The sequence below is a fragment of the Osmia lignaria genome, chromosome 5 (assembly GCF_051020975.1).
Source record: "Osmia lignaria lignaria isolate PbOS001 chromosome 5, iyOsmLign1, whole genome shotgun sequence".
In the NCBI taxonomy this organism is placed as follows: Eukaryota; Metazoa; Arthropoda; class Insecta; order Hymenoptera; family Megachilidae; genus Osmia; species Osmia lignaria.
Genome location: NC_135036.1, coordinates 7,724,253 through 7,740,982, shown reverse-complemented (window position 1 = coordinate 7,740,982; position 16,730 = coordinate 7,724,253). Strand labels below are relative to the sequence as shown.

The 16,730-nt window shown below is 39.5% G+C and overlaps 1 protein-coding gene across 1 annotated transcript in view; it reads right to left on the bottom strand.

Moving 5' to 3' along the window:
* The window catches only part of LOC117604786 (uncharacterized), a 49,455-nt gene extending 32,975 nt beyond the window's left edge, over positions 1 to 16,480 (bottom strand). Inside the window, exon 1 of the mRNA XM_034325249.2 lies at positions 14,971 to 16,480. Within this exon, the coding sequence (XP_034181140.1) occupies positions 14,971 to 15,109 (139 nt within the window). The 5' untranslated portion in view covers positions 15,110 to 16,480. The remainder of the gene's footprint in view (positions 1 to 14,970) is intronic.
* Positions 16,481 to 16,730: the final 250 nt, after the last annotated feature.

Below are 16,730 nucleotides of genomic sequence, written 5' to 3'. Positions count from 1 at the left end.
AAATCGAGGAAACAAATCCACGGAGAGACAGTACGTTGGACTGGGTATAAAAATCATGCCGGACAGATAAGCCGGAAGCTTCGCTAGATTTGCTGCAGACTCTGATCCAACTTCGACAGTGAATCATTCAAAATAAAAAAAATTTTGAAAAAAAATTGGAAGGAAAGAAAAACGTGAAAAAATAGGGGACAGAGTGCTATGTGTCAGGGAAGATCGACGTACACTGCTGTCCATAAATATTCGAGCACTTAGCAAATTCAAATAAAAGATAAATTTACATTTAACTATAGTCTCTCCTGTGATAACTCCAGGAGTTCTTAACCCTCGGATGGCGGACCATGAAGAGAGCCCCATATAATTATCATTTTTTAAGTTTCATACTGTTCCTTTAAAAGTTAATTTCCTTAAATTAAATTTCGTGAAAATAATTTTCTGATTTTCAACAAACGTCTGTTGATACTTTCAAAGGAAAGTGTAAATCTTATTCTTGACTGTAGCACCAGGGTTCGAGGCATTAGCTCGCCTGTGCAACGACAAAGTAAATAGTCATTTAGGAACGTAACAACAGGCGGTAAGCAGTTCACCCGGAGCGTTCAAAAGGCAACCCTTAGACACAGCCCCTCTCTCACCTCGTTTCACCAAACAACAATTGCAAATGCACGCGAACAGCGTGCAACCATAATTACATATTTCTCCGTCCCACTTCGTCTGACTCGAAGCGAAACCTCTTCGAGCTCTCTTGAAACGTTGCTCTCTACGCTTAAGACGGTCGGAGAAACGCGAAGCGGAACGCTCTCGAGACGGTCCCTGATCAAAGACGACTTACGAGCGCATAGCCATGGATATTCGATTCTCCCTACCATGAATCTCGAATCAGCCTGAATGTTATGGGAATTCATGAGAAATTTAGGAATTTCGGGTACCTATCTGCAAGTTTTCCAGCTCTTTGAAGTTTCACTCTCTTACACGGAATTATACATATGCAGTACCGCGGAAAATATTTTTTATATAAAAAATAGATTCCTGTAAATGGATCGGTATCAATTCTGCGTAAAAAAATATCCAGGTACATTATTTAAAAAATCAACAATTCTTGAGGTATTTTAAATTTTTTATATGAAACGCCACTGTACTGGTTGAAAAAAAAATAATAGTAAAATTTGAGAGATGCGAGTAGAAAGTTTTAGATGAAACATGATCAATAAGAGTTGATACTCGGTATTTATTTGGTACTTGTTTCCCTTGATTTTCGCTTCTTCAACGCAGTGCTTTACAAAACAAAAGCGCGTTCATCTGCGAAATCGAATGAAACACAAATTTCTCAGCGTTAACGCGAAATGCTGCGTATTCACCAAAAATAAGAAAACTTTCTAAACAGATAACGAAGTTAGTCGGTCAACTTCGCTCGTATATTCACAAGCGAGCCACGACTTTCCTGTTTGAGGGATTAGCTTAGCGCCTCGGTATTCAGGCCGCACGTTAATCCAGATAAACATTTACAACTTTAAATTTAATCCGTTCGCTACTAGGAAGCCTTCGTTGCTATAAAACGCGGAAAAATATTATAGTTTTTGCTGGGTAGGGTGGAAATTTCTGTCCCGTCAACGATGAGACTGAAGGCTTTATCATGGGATTCATAATTGAAGAAGCAAATTGAAGCTACGTCGAGGATGCGTCTCAATTTCCTTGCCTAATTACGACCTTCTCCTTGATCCTTCTCGCAATTATTATCTGGAATCGTCAGAGAAGCCCTCTCCTTCAAATAAAATTAATTTTACGATTTATCAGTGAAGTGGGTTGAATTTCTTGTTAGAGCTTCGAATTTTAGGTTTCGTAATTGATCACGGTTGTTTGAAGGATTTCATTTGCAATTTATTCGTTGCTGCAGTATCAGGATGTTGGAATATTGGAATATTAGAATTTTAGAGCATTAGAATATTAGAATATTCCAATTTTTTAGCATTAGAACGTTAGAATGCTACAGTTTTTGAGCATTAGAATGTTAGAATGCTAGAGTTTTTAAGCGTTGGAACATTAGAATAATAGGCCATTAGAATATTGGAATATTCCAATTTTCCAGCATTAGAATATTAGAGGATTCCAATTTTCGAATATTACGGTATTTGAATTACGGAGCATTAGAATACTCAGCCAGGAGTACAACAATACAAGCATTTCACGAACGCCCAGCAAACCGATGATAATTTCAGTATCGGCTTATGCACGGACATTATACTAGTCTCATTGTTAATTGTTCAGGGGTCAAATACTCCGATGTCGAAGCAAGTTAATGCCCTATATTTTAGGCTCGTTGCGCAGGAAAGTGGAGAGGTACGTATTGTGCGGGTGTATCGAAACGAATCGAATCGAATGCGAGTGTAATTGGGAGTTTGAAAGTTGGAAAAGCTACGTGGACCTTTTTAGCAGGGAAAATGGAGTTCAGGTTAGAGTTCGCCAGGAACGAAGTTCGATGCTGGTCGTTGAATACAGTAACAATGGGTAATCTACTTACTAATTTGGTAATTGTGGATAATCGACTTAGTAAGTTGGAAGTATAATAGATAATCGACTTAGCGACCGGCAACGAGCTGGATCGAGAAGGTGGAACGAACTGGTTCAATGGAATTGGGGTGGAAGATTCGTCTGTATGTGAAATCGTCTTTTCTCATATATTCTTTTTTTTCAAAAATCGACTAATGAGTTGATTAATGGGCTACGTGAATATAATTAAACAGAAACGAGTTCAGGTTTAATTTCTGTACCTACTCTTGAAAATATGGAACATGTTATCATTGAATTTCAACAATCTACATTTCCTCATCTTTTTATGTCAATAGTATAATTTAAAAAATGAAAATTATATGATAAAATTTTTAATTAAAATAACATTATTATTTGCTAATCTCCAATTTACTATTAAAAGGTCATCATTAAAAAAAAAAAGATTTCATTATAATATTATTGGAACTCGGCTACTATGGACCATAAATTTTATTCACACCGTTGACGTATAGTCCTGAATACGTTAATTAAAAAATCAAATTACTTGGTAGAGCTATCGATGAAACAGCGTGATAATTAACACGTTGATTGCCATTGGGCTCACAGGTGACTGGGGCTAGAAATTCAATTTAGCTGAAATAATTAAAATACGAAAAAGGGTGGAGAACTTTAAAACGTCACTAAAATTACATAGCGGATTACAGTGTTAAGTTGGAAAAGTAAAATACTCCTGTCTCAGATAATTATAATTATAATATGCCGTAGCAGGCGTGCTTGTTTTCTCAGTGAGAGTCAACGTGTTAAATGAAACTTCACTCTTCTGACCTTTCAGTGGGAAAACGTTTGCAATTATTCTGCGAAATGAATTCTTTCTCGTCACAATTTTTAACTTGCCGTGCCGGATGATCACTTTGAAAGTCACTAACTGAAAACACGATAGTTCGTCGATTGCGAGAATCCTGCTGTGCTTCCGGTTCAATCTCATTGCTCGACACGAGGCACCATCGGATCCAAATAATTATCATAAAACTTCCATTTATCCCGGTTACTCTCTTCGTTTCTTTTCCTCCCCTTTTTTTTTTCTATCTCGATCTTTCTTTCAACGAGTCAAATGCAATCCTTTGATCTTCGAGGGTTTTGCAAAGACGTCCAATACGAAGGAGAAATGGCATTTCGAGATTACGGCCAAATGAAATTGCTCGATTGTTTCGTCGCAGCTTCGATGAAACTTTTCCCTTTCGGAAAAGAAATCTTATACTTAATACCATTTTATCCGACCCCGTTCAACTATCTTGATTGGTATCTTATTTCTAAATTAATATTATTAGCAGAATAGTTCTTATTAACCACCGAACGACGGACCACGAAGAGAAGCCCAATTTTAATTTAATTTCAAACTCTCCTGTTCAAAGGTTATTACGTTAAAATATTTGAATTATTTTAATAAATCCTCTGTCGTTTCTTTCTTTGGTCTTTCGAAGAATAAGAAAATAATGGTCGAAAGCAATCAGTGAGACCACACGTAGTCGACCAAGTAATCTTCGCGTCATCAAACTGTAATCCGACGAAAGAAGTTTCACCAAATAATCCAACCTTCTTCCGGTCGTTTCTGCGAGCGATACGTGCCTCGCAGGGAGCTGCTTCTTCCGGCAAAATTCGGTCGCGTTTCCGTGCAAACGATCCCTGTCAGGATATTAGTGTTTGCAGCCAACCAATAGAACCTCGAAGATGTGTTCCGTTTTACCCTGGGATTGATACTTTGGATCATCGAAACTGGTAATTATCCTGTCACAAGGATACCTACATTTTTCATTTAAATATTTTGATGATGGCATAGATGTTTGAGAAAGATGAACTTTGATTCTGGTATGTATTTAATATGAAATTATGAAATATGATAATATGGAATAATTTTGTTCAACGATGAACGTATGAAATATTTCACAGAATAGTTGGTAACATTTATTACAGTTAATGGATAGATCTATAAATTATTAGATATATATATATATTTATAACGAAGTTAGTTATTAAATTAATTTAGAATTACTCACGGACAGTTAGTCATAATTTAACGCCCTTTCTATATGAATTCAGGAAGCAGTAGTTATTTTTGAATAGGCTACCTGTTAATTTGTGTTTCTCTACCGAATGAATTTCACGTTCACGAAATGTACATTAACTAACCGTGTATTAACTGTAACGTGTCTCAATAGTCACGAAATGTGATTACCGTGTACAACCCCTCATTTTCCAGCAAAATATCCCGGTTAAAATTACCTGGTTATTGCAATTACTCGTATCGTTTTACATTAAGGCTTGATTTATCTCGCAAACATAATTTACGCCCGGTGGGGTGGAAGAGAATATTTTCAAAATAAAAACAGGAGGAATATTCGATATTCTCGATATTCGTTACATTTGTCATTTGGTATTTTCAATTCTTGGCAAAGTAGTTAGGATTTTCAATACTTGGTACCCTTAGTATTTGGCGACTTAGGAACTCGGAATTTTCAAAATTCGGTGCTCCCAATTTACGGTATTTTAGTATTCGATATTTCCCGTATTTGGCACTTTGAACACTCGGTATTTCGAAAAATATTTTCCTGTATATTTATAATATTCGGAAAATTCACCCCTTCCAATTTTCAGTAACTCCAAAATTCGATGCCTCGAATATCTAATAACCAAATACTCGATACTCAATATCCCTCAGTATTGAGTAAATCAGTCCCAGCCATTATCCAGAAACAATTTGCAATTGCAATCAACGTTCTCTTTCACCGGTCCCCTAATCTCATTACGTTTTTCTAACCAAAAGTAAGCTCGCTTCGATCGGTGGAGATAGTAAAGGACACCTTCGATATGTCACACGAAACCGTAGAAACGTTCGTAATTACGCGGTTCCCCCTAAATCTGATTAGCGGGAAGCAATTTGCGCTTACGTCTCGCAAAGGCTACCGGTCCGAATGATTTCCGGCCGTAATAATACTACGGTAACGAACGTATGCGCGCACGGAATACGTCCGTTCCGAGCAGAACACGGAAACTCTGGCCGGAAACGCGAGAGCAATCCTGAGGAACATCTCGGGACAGATTCCTGTGAATCTACCTGGAGAGCGTCATTTTCATACGTAAACACGTAGGAATAAAGAGAAGGGAGTGCATGGTGAGGGTGTGGCAATAAGACGTATAGCTTCTACTGTTACTATGTATCCCCGCGGGCCAGTTTCGCCAACCTTCCGGATCTCGACTCTGTTTGGATTACTACGATGATAATCCTTGTGGCTGGTGGAAAATTCAATTTCGTCTGGGCTATTAATTCGAAAGACCCGCGATGTGCTCGATTGTTGGACCAACGACTCTACCAGGAGCCTTCGTTCTCTCCTTTGTTCGTGGACCAAGCTGTGACCGAGCATCCTGGTGTAATTCTGTGTTTTCGTCCTTTGAATTAGCGATCTTCAGGATTTACATTTTGTTCATTCACTCGTTTCCTTTCAAATTAATTTTGACCATTTTATCAAAAATTTCCATTACATTTTCTCTCGAATAAGATCCACACCCATAATTTAAAATCGTAAGAAATGTTCAATTATAACGTACACACGAAGAAAATGAAATAGCTGCTGCCCATTTATCCTGATGAAGTATTTCCTGTAGGAGGGTTCGCAAACTCACGAGCTTCGTAATTAAAGTCAATCCTGAAAACTTCATCAACATTAATTTGAAGAAGGGATAAAAAAAGCACTCGACAATGGTTGCTTAATAACAGGAACATTCGCAGATATAAATGCATTTACGGTCCAATTGAAAACGTCTCCTCCAAAAGGTCTTTTCTCACGTTTAATGTCCCCTCCGATGTTAACGTGACATTAACGTCGCGAAGAAGCGACGCGTACATCGCCCGGAGGATTTCCTTGCTTTTCCAAAACCCCGTTCCGTGTAATTAAGGCTGGACCAACGACCGCGTGTCCTACGAGAAGGACATTCAGATTCGCGTAGCAATTTTTTAGCGGACCTAGACCGTGACGTTTTATAGTTTCAACGTCTCGGTTCGTGGACTTCTCGCGAGAAAAATGAGGAATCTCCAAAGGAATCCATTAGGCGAGCCTCGTTCCTTCACAGTGGTTTATTTAGGTATTCACAAATTTATTTTAATTAAAATACAATAATCACAAATTCACTTCACGAAATTCGAATGCAATTTAAGTAGGGTTGAGACAAAGTTAAAATTTGTAAAAGCTTTACTTTGTGGAAAACTTGCGAATTCGAATGAATTCCAATACCAAAGCTTCAAGTGGAATTTTTGCAAATTGGAATTTGTAAAAATCTTGGGAATTCTGATTAATTCCAATACGAAAGCTTCGCGTGGAATTCTTGGGAATTTGAATTAATTTCAATACCAAAGCTTGTCATGGAAATCTTGAGAATTCAAATTTTCTATACTAGAGCTTTTCGTGGAAATCTTACAAATTCGTATAAATTCCCATACGAAAGATTCACTTTAAGGAATTCTCATGAATCGAGTTAGAAAATAATATTCGATCTTTCCCAAAATTACAACCTACTTGAATCCTATCTGAAGTCAGGGTGAGTTTAAATATAGCCAAAGGCAGGCGAAAGGAAACTAGCGACGACATAGAAGGGAAAGTTTCGAGATTATCGCGCGAACAGGATGTATTAGGTGCAACCAGTGTTCCTAACTGATTTCTAAAGCCCGTTATCACTGGCAAAGTACATTAACGCTGTGTCTGCATTGTCGATACAATTCTAGTCTCTTTTGAACAACGACGTTATACATGGCTTAAGATTACACTCTATGGTGCAGAATATTGATAACACGATATTAATTTCTAACATATTATTTCTATGTTAGAATTAAATTAATCGGGTTCCTTCTCAGCTAATTACTGGTCGAGTAATTAAATTAAATTCTTAATTGCATTAGAGCGTATGATACAACAACGAAATAACGAAAAATCCCTGTCTTTTAAAAGCACCAGGATCTTCGTGCAATAAGAGGAAAGTAGTGAACTTATTTCGCTGTCGTTAATAGAGAAGGAAATTTCTTCGGTCATAAAGCGTACGCTACTTACTTTCGGAATTTCTCACGGAAGCCGGCGTTAAACGAAAACAAAACGTAAAGGGGCACCGAGAGAAAATTAGAGGGAACAGGAAACCGCTGGAAAACGGTCGAAGACCGTGAAATAAAGAATCATCATGAAATTTCAAAGGTTTCCTTCGCTCGGGAGGGGTGAAAGGAAGTAAAAAAATATAAAGGAAAATAGACGCTGTTTCAAACATGAGCTTCGCCATTTTTCGGTCTGCATAATTCAAAGGGACCACGAGCTTTTCCGACTTCGTTCTCCCGGAGGCAGGAACTTTACTTTTTATTTCCTTTTAAAACGGGCAACGTTGCTTGGCATTTATGTGCACATGTATCCAACAGAACACACTTCAAATAAAGAAAGGCTATCCAAGAGAAAGAGAGAGACGCATCGTTTGTTTCGATATTTCATAGTGTCACACGAACGGACGCTGTTTATCCGTTACCAACTCGCATCCCTTCTTCCGTCACTCTTACGAGAAGGGTTGCCAGTTTCTCGTAAATCATCCTTTGCGAGCGCGACGTCCTTTTTTCGCCGTCTGACAATAGGAAAACTCGTTGTCGCGACAGAAATTCCGTCGGATCTTATTTTCAAGAGATTCCAATCGATGTTTCACTACCTTCTCTCTGATTAACTGATTGTCCAACATGGAAAGTTTGACACATCAATTAAAAATTTTAAATTTAATGATATTGATCATCCATATTTTTAATACAAACTGGCTGATAAAAAGAAATATCAAAATTTGCAACAATTGCAAATATGTTACATTTTTCCTATCTACAAATAATCGAATCAGACGAACGATAGCAATTCGCAAATAATGATAATAAGTATCAGAAATTATGATAAATAAGCGTAACAAAATTGCTGATATTTCATAAATGTAATACGTGTAAGTAATGTATGCATACATTCTGCATAATTTTAACATAATATCTGCATACCCCTTGCATACTTTGATTCGTTTTACCTGCATAAATACCTACAGTCTACCGATAACAAACTCGGCTCTAGCACTCGTTCACCTTCTGAATATTCTTAGCTCGTCCAACGTAAACGTTTAAAAAAAAAAAAAAAAAAGAAGAGAGAGAAAAGCGTTTGAAACGTTCCATCAGGAAAAGTGTGTTCATCCGAGGGCATTCCAGTCACAGGATCCAGTATGTAGCCCAATCTGAAAATCCATCGAACGACTCTCGTGATCCAAGCTCGAACGTTTCATCCGAGCCGGAGCGGAGCCCTCGAAACGCTTTAAAAAACGCCGTCGAGTGTGGCGCGTGCATTTTAATCTCGTCGACAAAAACTGGCCGTTCCTGGCTTGGAAAAAGGTTCCCGTCCATGGATTACGTGCAGGGCATTAATTCGGGCCCTGATATCGGGTCACCCTTTCCCCTATCGAGAACGTTTCCACCGTACGACGACGGTAACGAGCGGATTTTCGACGAAGACGATTCCGCTCGCCCATTAACGAGCAGCAACTTGAATTCTCCGGCTCCGGATTACCGTCCGAGCAGCTCTGGTGAACGGAAAACACGTTTGCCCAGAGAGGAACGCCTTATTGGCAGTGTTACCGAACAGCTTCGGTCACATAAACCGGATGTTACGACAAATTTTCCAAGTTCAATGAACAGGATGCTTTCAAACCGACGATTATCGGTGCAACGGTGTCGTGGAGGGAACGAGAAGTGTTTATAATGAGAAGATTCAAAGTGAATCTTGACACAGACCTCCTAATGGTACTTCACAGAAATTATGGTACTCAATTTTTCAAAAGAAAAATTCATGAAAGATTGGAAAATTTGTTGAAATTATGAACCAATTAGGAATTAATTATATGGAAGGAAATGAGGATAGTATTTTGTACTCCAAGAATATAAATAATTCCTTTTTAAATGCAACTGGGAAAGCGAAGAGTTACTTCTCTCACAAACGGAGCCTGCAATTCCGGTAGAAAGTTTCGTTCAATAGAACCATGGATTTTCTATGAATCCTTCCGTACGAAGGTCTCATTATTGAACCAATCAAAAGGTTTTATCGCATCAGGCTCTCGGTTTCTCGGCTGAACCGCAGACTTTCGGTGGTGAAAATTCTTCGACGCGGAAAGCTTCTTTGCCCGGGAAATATTTAAGAATTTCGCTCACGAAATATCAACAAACTTGCGGGCAGAGAATTGAAAAATCTGTTAATCTTACGTCAAAGCCTAGTCTACGCGTAAAGCTAGAAAGCGGATTATCCCTCGTTGTGTGGCCTGAATAAATTTTGAAAAAACTGGAAGAAAAAAGGAAGAACGAAAGGGAGAAAGAGGATTAGGAGGAAGCGAATAGCCGAATTATTTTCATGAACCAGCCACGTTTATGAAAACGATAAAAGCCAGACGAGAATCATCCGCGATATGAAGTCGCAAATATTGCGGTCTTTATTAATGTCGGGGCCTCATTCACCGTGTCTCGAGTAATATTTGTTTATGCGATGCTGCGGGTACTTAGAGCGCGAAAAGAGGTTGAAACGTAATTTCGATATGAATACCCATGGTACAGATCCACTTTCAACGTTTTGCGTTATTATTCGAATAGAGCGAGCCTTCTGTTTCAACCAGCGACTCGCTTTTCGAACGCACCTCCTCACCTATCTACATTTTATTCAGATGTCCGCTGAAAAGTGTCTCCAACATGGAAGTACAAAAAAATACGTCTACATCACTCGAGTAGCACCTCGTTAATACTCAAAATTGCGTATACGCGATATTTCGAATAAAAATGATTTCTTTTTAAGGTATTCATAAATTGAAACTGGTTCTATTAATAATTCTGTTATTAGATATAAAAGAAGGTTAAAATTTGATAGAAGTTTTCGACGCGATGATGAATCTCCTGAAAAGTTCGTTATTTTAGAGCAAGAATGATTCTGGTGTTCGTCATTCGTGCTATCAGACCCTTGCTTTATCGCTTTATCATGCTGTGAACGGGAAAGCGATCTCGTTGTCCTCGTAGGCGAGTTACAGATCGCTCGAAGGTGATTGATCGCGTTCTGTCGTGAATCCGTGGGACAACTTTCCTGGGTCGAGCTCCTCTACTCCGGATCTTTGGTAATTTTTCCTGGTTCTCGTGTTGAACCTTGAGAGTGTATCCGAGCAACCATGAAAAATTATCTGGCGAACGTTACGCCGACGATTACTCGAAGCAGCTCCTCAGACCAGGAAGTGGAATTAGCTGATTCAAGTTCGTTCGAGTGGTAACTCGGCGAGATCAATTGCTTGCACGTGATACTCATTTTTTATTGTTAGTACTTGGTATTGACGGTATTCGGTAGTTTTGGTATTTGATACTTTAGATATTTAGAATAGTCGAATTTGGTAACTTAGGTATTCAGAATATTCGAATTTGGTAATTTTGGTTTTCGGAATATTTAAATTTGGTAACTTAGGTATTCGGAATATTCGAATTTGGTAATTTAGGTATTCGAAATATTTGAGTTTGGTATTTTAGATATTCCAAATATTTGAATTTGATATCGTAAGTATTCGATACCTTAGGAATTCGAAATCTTCAATTTCGGTACTTTAGGTATTCGAAACCTTCAAATTCGGCACTTGAAGCACTCGACATTCTCAATATTTTCCTTCAACTCTCCAACTTCTACCCTTTCGTCTACCCAATAAAAAAATCACCGCAAGAATGTAACCAAACGAAGGATGAAATCCCTTAAACGTTTCTACAAAACCGCTTTTCTTGCCGAAGGTGTTCGTAATTCGCTAATCGTGGATCGAGCCGATAATGCAAAATTAATGAAAGATCAGGTGTATCCGTGTCGCGAAAGGGTTTTTGGCGTTGGCTCGTTCGCGTGCTGGATATTCTAATGGGAGGCGTTCCAAACGGACCATGGACGCATTTAGTCGAATGGGTTAAAACTGCGGTTATTTGAGGTGCACTTCAATCGAATTGGCTGCCGTTTGCATAATCTTGGTCCGCCTTCGCGTGCACACCAGCATTCGTTTCTCTTCGCCATCTTACCCATTCTACCGTCACCCTATCTCCTCCTCCTTTTCCATCCCTTTTTCCGGTTCTTTCTTACTCTCTGGCAAGCTACCGATGAAAACGTTTCGCGGTTCCCTGCTTCTCCTTTTGCTGGGACTGTTTACGAGCAGATGCACTCTGATTTATTCCGGCCGTACTCTCCTAAGGAACCATCGATTTCCCGATCGTGGCGAGATCGTTTCCGTATGCCGTCCTGGGATTATGTATCACGAACACCAGCAACGTCTCTACACCGAGATTAGTCCCATTTGCTTTTCCCTTGCGCGAGTGATCAACCATTGCCGACCTCCTTGTTGGTTAATAATGGGAAAGCTTTAGCATGTTGTAATTTTGATTTCCTTCTGCACCGTTTACCTTCTCTACTTTATGGGATTGCTACCGTGGGAATGGTTAGTCCAAGTTCATTTTATCTAAGTGTTGTTTAAAATGGAATATTGTATTTAGTTGAATGACATTTCGCACGGTGAACAGGATAAAGCGTTCTCGTTACTGAAAAATCCGGCGAATTTTCGCGAATTTTCACAGTTACCTCGCAAAGCAGCGCTTTCCTCCGATTGTGCTCGGAGAAAGCAACTTTTCGATCGTGAAACGTTCGCGGCCGCCTCTACGATTTCTTCCTGAATGAAAAATGCTTAGCTGGCGTTTGAGCCGCGACGCAAAAAAAGAAAAACGAAGAAATTAAGCAGCTAGAAATCTGAACCGAGTTGGATCCTGGTTTCCTCGCGATCGTTGTTCAGTTTTCTCGTTTGATCACTGGTTCGAATTGAATTTTCATGGATTCTCATCTTTAGACTTCGAATTTTTCACGTTCCTTTTAGTATTCAACAGAAAATGAGAAATATAAATTTATTGACGTAGCTTATTTTTCGCTTCGAATTTCTGAATCACACAATGCTCCATCAATGTTTCCACACCTTTCAAGAACGCAAAGAAATATTCGAGCTGCGATATAAAGGTTAAACGTTGAAAGCTTGCGAAACGAATAACGACACATCTGTCTTGCACACGTTGTAGATAGCTCGTCATTAGTCACCTTCAACCGAATGCAAATCAACTAATATATCAGGCAGATAGGTTAGATGGATTGATTTATCGGTTCTCTGTTATTGAGCCCCCCAAGGGTAAGAAGTAATGACACTTTCAAAACGTAAGATACCGCACTTTGCTCGAGCACACTTCATTGGAATTACAGATCTCTTGATTCCCTCGGAGACTCCGCTGAATTGTCGTTATTCTCATACCGATATCTTCGTCGTACCAGATTCTCGAATCAGATTTTTATAGATAATAATGAAATTTTGTAAATAGTATACGCGCGATCGAATCAGGCTAATTTCGATTAATTAATTATCATTTCAATTATGAGAAATCTTTCAAGTACGAATAAACAGCGAAACAGAGTTCGTTGCGCTGGTATCCTGGAGTTTCGCAATTATCCGTGATTGGTGACAAATGGAAGATCGACTAGGGGAAACAAAGGGCGTTGTTATAAAAAATAAATCAGCAAAATCAGAGGGAACGGGAACACGGCTCGAATCGTCGAGCGAAATCAATTTGCAGAAAAGGATTTAACGCGTCGCTCAGGGCGACCGGGGGAGTGTACAGTTGACGAATAAATTTCAAAACTCATTATTAAACTCATTACTGGGCTTAATTACGAAAGAAAATCAAGCTTTCGGGGCTGAGAACGAGCGTACCGTTGCCCCGTGCGTTTCTCGAAACTTGGCCAGTTAACTGACTGGAAAAAGAATTGTTTTTCTTTTGCTGAAAAAGAATAGAAAACTCGAGGAAAAACAAGTGAAATTGAGTTGTTTGCAAACAGTGTAAATATGAAGTATACTTCCTGCTTTAATTTAAATTCAGACGTCACTGAACATTAATACTATTTGTTAATTAATTACCCATGTTTGCATCTTTGAAAAATTAAAGAAAAACAGTGAAAAGGCGAAAATTGTTTTCCGTTATTTTAACATAGAATCACTGAATTTCAACAATTCCTCAATTACTGACAGAACAATCCATTACATGATGTTTAATTAAAGCTCGTCAATCAATCAGGAAATTACTCGACAGTAGTCGAACATTACATTCATCAGACCGATATCATAAATAATTCTAATTCGAATCGCAGGATGTAGGCAATGTTAATGTCATTAATTGATTGATTTTCCATTAGAAAATTTTTATCAAATATTACAATTTTGAAAGATTGATGTATATTTATAAATAATCGACGACAATCCACGAGTGGATGTAATAATGAAATCATCAGCGAATGCCTAGGACCGCGATGATTAACCCTCAGGTGATGGAAACTGAGTCAATTTCGGCAGGAAATTGGCATAAATTTCGGTTCACGGGTTTCTGGCTAATCTTTGATACCGACTATCAACGCTATTCAACGAACTTGACAGACGATATCGTTTGATGAGTTTACGAGAGCTTTCCTGACAGTCGCAAACGAGTCATTAGAATTTCATATCCAACTGTACGTACGTAATTTTCTCAGGAAAAATTCGCGCAGATTTACGTACAGATTTAGAAACCTTCTTGTTCTCGTCAAGGGTACGTCAGATTCGAAAAAAGCGTGTTCACGCGAGAAATTCGTCGTTGGTACTCGGTTGGCAGTCGCGAGCTGGCAATTAAGCTCGTTCAAAAGGAAGCGGGATGAAAAACGCGATTCAATTTAGCTCTCGACTCACGGCCGATGCGTAAACAGCAGGTGAAATCTCGTGAAAAAAAAAAGTTCCAATTACCGCGGTCGAAAATTAAATTTTCCGCCCAAGGAATCGGAGATTAAAGCGTCGGGGGATAATTTGTACCATCGCAACGAATCCTTACCTCCCCATTCTTCTTATTTAATTTTCCTACCGACCAGTCTTAGATTGTGAATGATACAAAAGGAAATCGTGAAACGGACTGCCATTCGGTTCGAATTAAAAAAGAAATGAAATAAAATGAAATAAAAGTGCTGTATTCATTCGTCCTTTTTAGTTCTTCTTAGCTGTGTTACAAAAAGATGTTTTATTTTATTTTCCTTCAGTTGTCATATTTCATCTTCTATTTTACACCCTTTTATCTTTTCTCTTTTCCATCCATTTTTTTCCCTCCCTCACGTTTTTACCAAAATGTGCAAAAAAGTAGAAACATAAATCCAGTTAAAGAAACAACATTGCCCCTCATGCTCGAACAATTTTTCATTTTCCACGAATTTTTGTTTCTTTTTTTCACTTATTTTCATCAAAAACTCTATGTATCCATAAAGTCTAGTTTTTATTCGCGTTTTGATGGTTGATTTGAGAAAAAGAAGGGAATCGTATTCTCACCTGTCCGTAGCAGAGAGCAGAGCATCAGTAGCGACAAAAGGAGCCCCATTTTCCTGGGACACTTTCCACACCTGGATTTCCACGAATCACCGATCGAAGTGGCACTCGAGCCACTCGGTCGTTGCCTCGAGTGCTTCATCGTGCTCTCGACATTTGACAACCGTCTGCGCGCGGACCAATCCGGTATAAAGTCTACTGTGTAGTGTAATTTGCACCTTAGACACGATATAGGGTCCTGTGCACCGAGAACCCTGACGGATCCTTTGGATCCTTGGTGCAGTTGGGTGTTGTTTCTTTGAAATTCGAACTGGGTGTATCCTCCAATTTGAAAAATTTCAATATCCTTGTCGACGGGTGTTAATTACTAATTAACCACTCATCGGAGGCACAAAGACAAGTCGTCTTATAACCCAACCAATTTTAGTTTATTCATTTAAAGAACTATTGTGGAAATTTGAATTTTTATCCCCTCGAAGCAACAGGGTTATTTCGATAGGACGATAGTGTCATGTTTAAGAATAATTTTTAAAAATCCTCGTAGATGATCCTCGGACTTGCTTCAGTATCGCTTTCTTACAAGCTTTCGAGGCGTCTCCCCGGTCTCATTAGCCCGGTCTTTCATCCGGATCCTTCCGGGTCATCCGCCGGTGAGTTTTAATCAGCGACGCTTCCTGCGCGTATTTGCCTCTTTAGACTGCTCCGCGACTAATTAGTAGCCGGATTAATTATCCGCTACGAGTGTCCTTCTGACTGGCTATCGGCCTACGGTGCTACACCACGGATTATCCCTTCTGTTTTCACTTCTTCGCATCCTCTCGAACACTTCCTGTGTCACTTCGATCAGACTCTCGTAGATTAATCCCATACCACTGCAGGCACTGGAAGATTAATACATACCATGTGTGCGATCGATCGTTGGATCATTCATAACACTTCATTCCAAGATACACCTTTTTCCTTCACATTCGAGTCGCGATTATAAAATAATTTAAAAAATTTTGGAATATTTATTTTACTTCGAATACGCGATCCAGTCACGTGTCACTTTGTCCGTAGAACCACGTGTCACCGAGTACCCGACAGATATGCTTAATTGCTGCAGCTCGGCGTCGATCACCGTTCATTTATCGATAGGATCAATCGATGCTATCGCACTGTTTCACCGTCGAACTCACTGTACAGGTACATCGATCACCATCGATCACGTTAATCCATAAGCTGATGGTAAGCATTCCTCCAGCGTGTATATACAGCACTTTGTATCACATCGACGAACAAGTTGTTGCGTTATTGCGAACCTTCTGAACGTTGCCTGTCACCGAACGATCACGTTTCGCGTGTGAAACACGGATGGATAAGTTTTTAGTTACGCGATGCGAAACGATCCGTACGGTCACATCCTCGTGTACGCGATGGTTCACTGGGTCGAGTTCGAGTGCCGGCTACGATCGTACGCGACAACGTCGTTGACAGGCACCGGGAACCTTTTCCGTCGACAGTTCGTAGTTGACAGAAAGCCTTGGCGGGAGCTGCACGACGAATAAGGTGCCACTCCCACCCGCGCATGCTCCTCCACTCTGGATCCTCCTGCCCTCTTCGTCGCTCGCGCCCTTTCTCTGTTCAAATCGCCTACCCTCCGCGTCCCTAGCCAGTAACCCTCTCCTTACCTCGCCCTTACGGACGTTGCCCGTTCGCCGTCTCCACCTTGTCGCGTGTATGTTTCTTCTGTCTCACGGAATTTGCTTTCTTAATTTATTTTT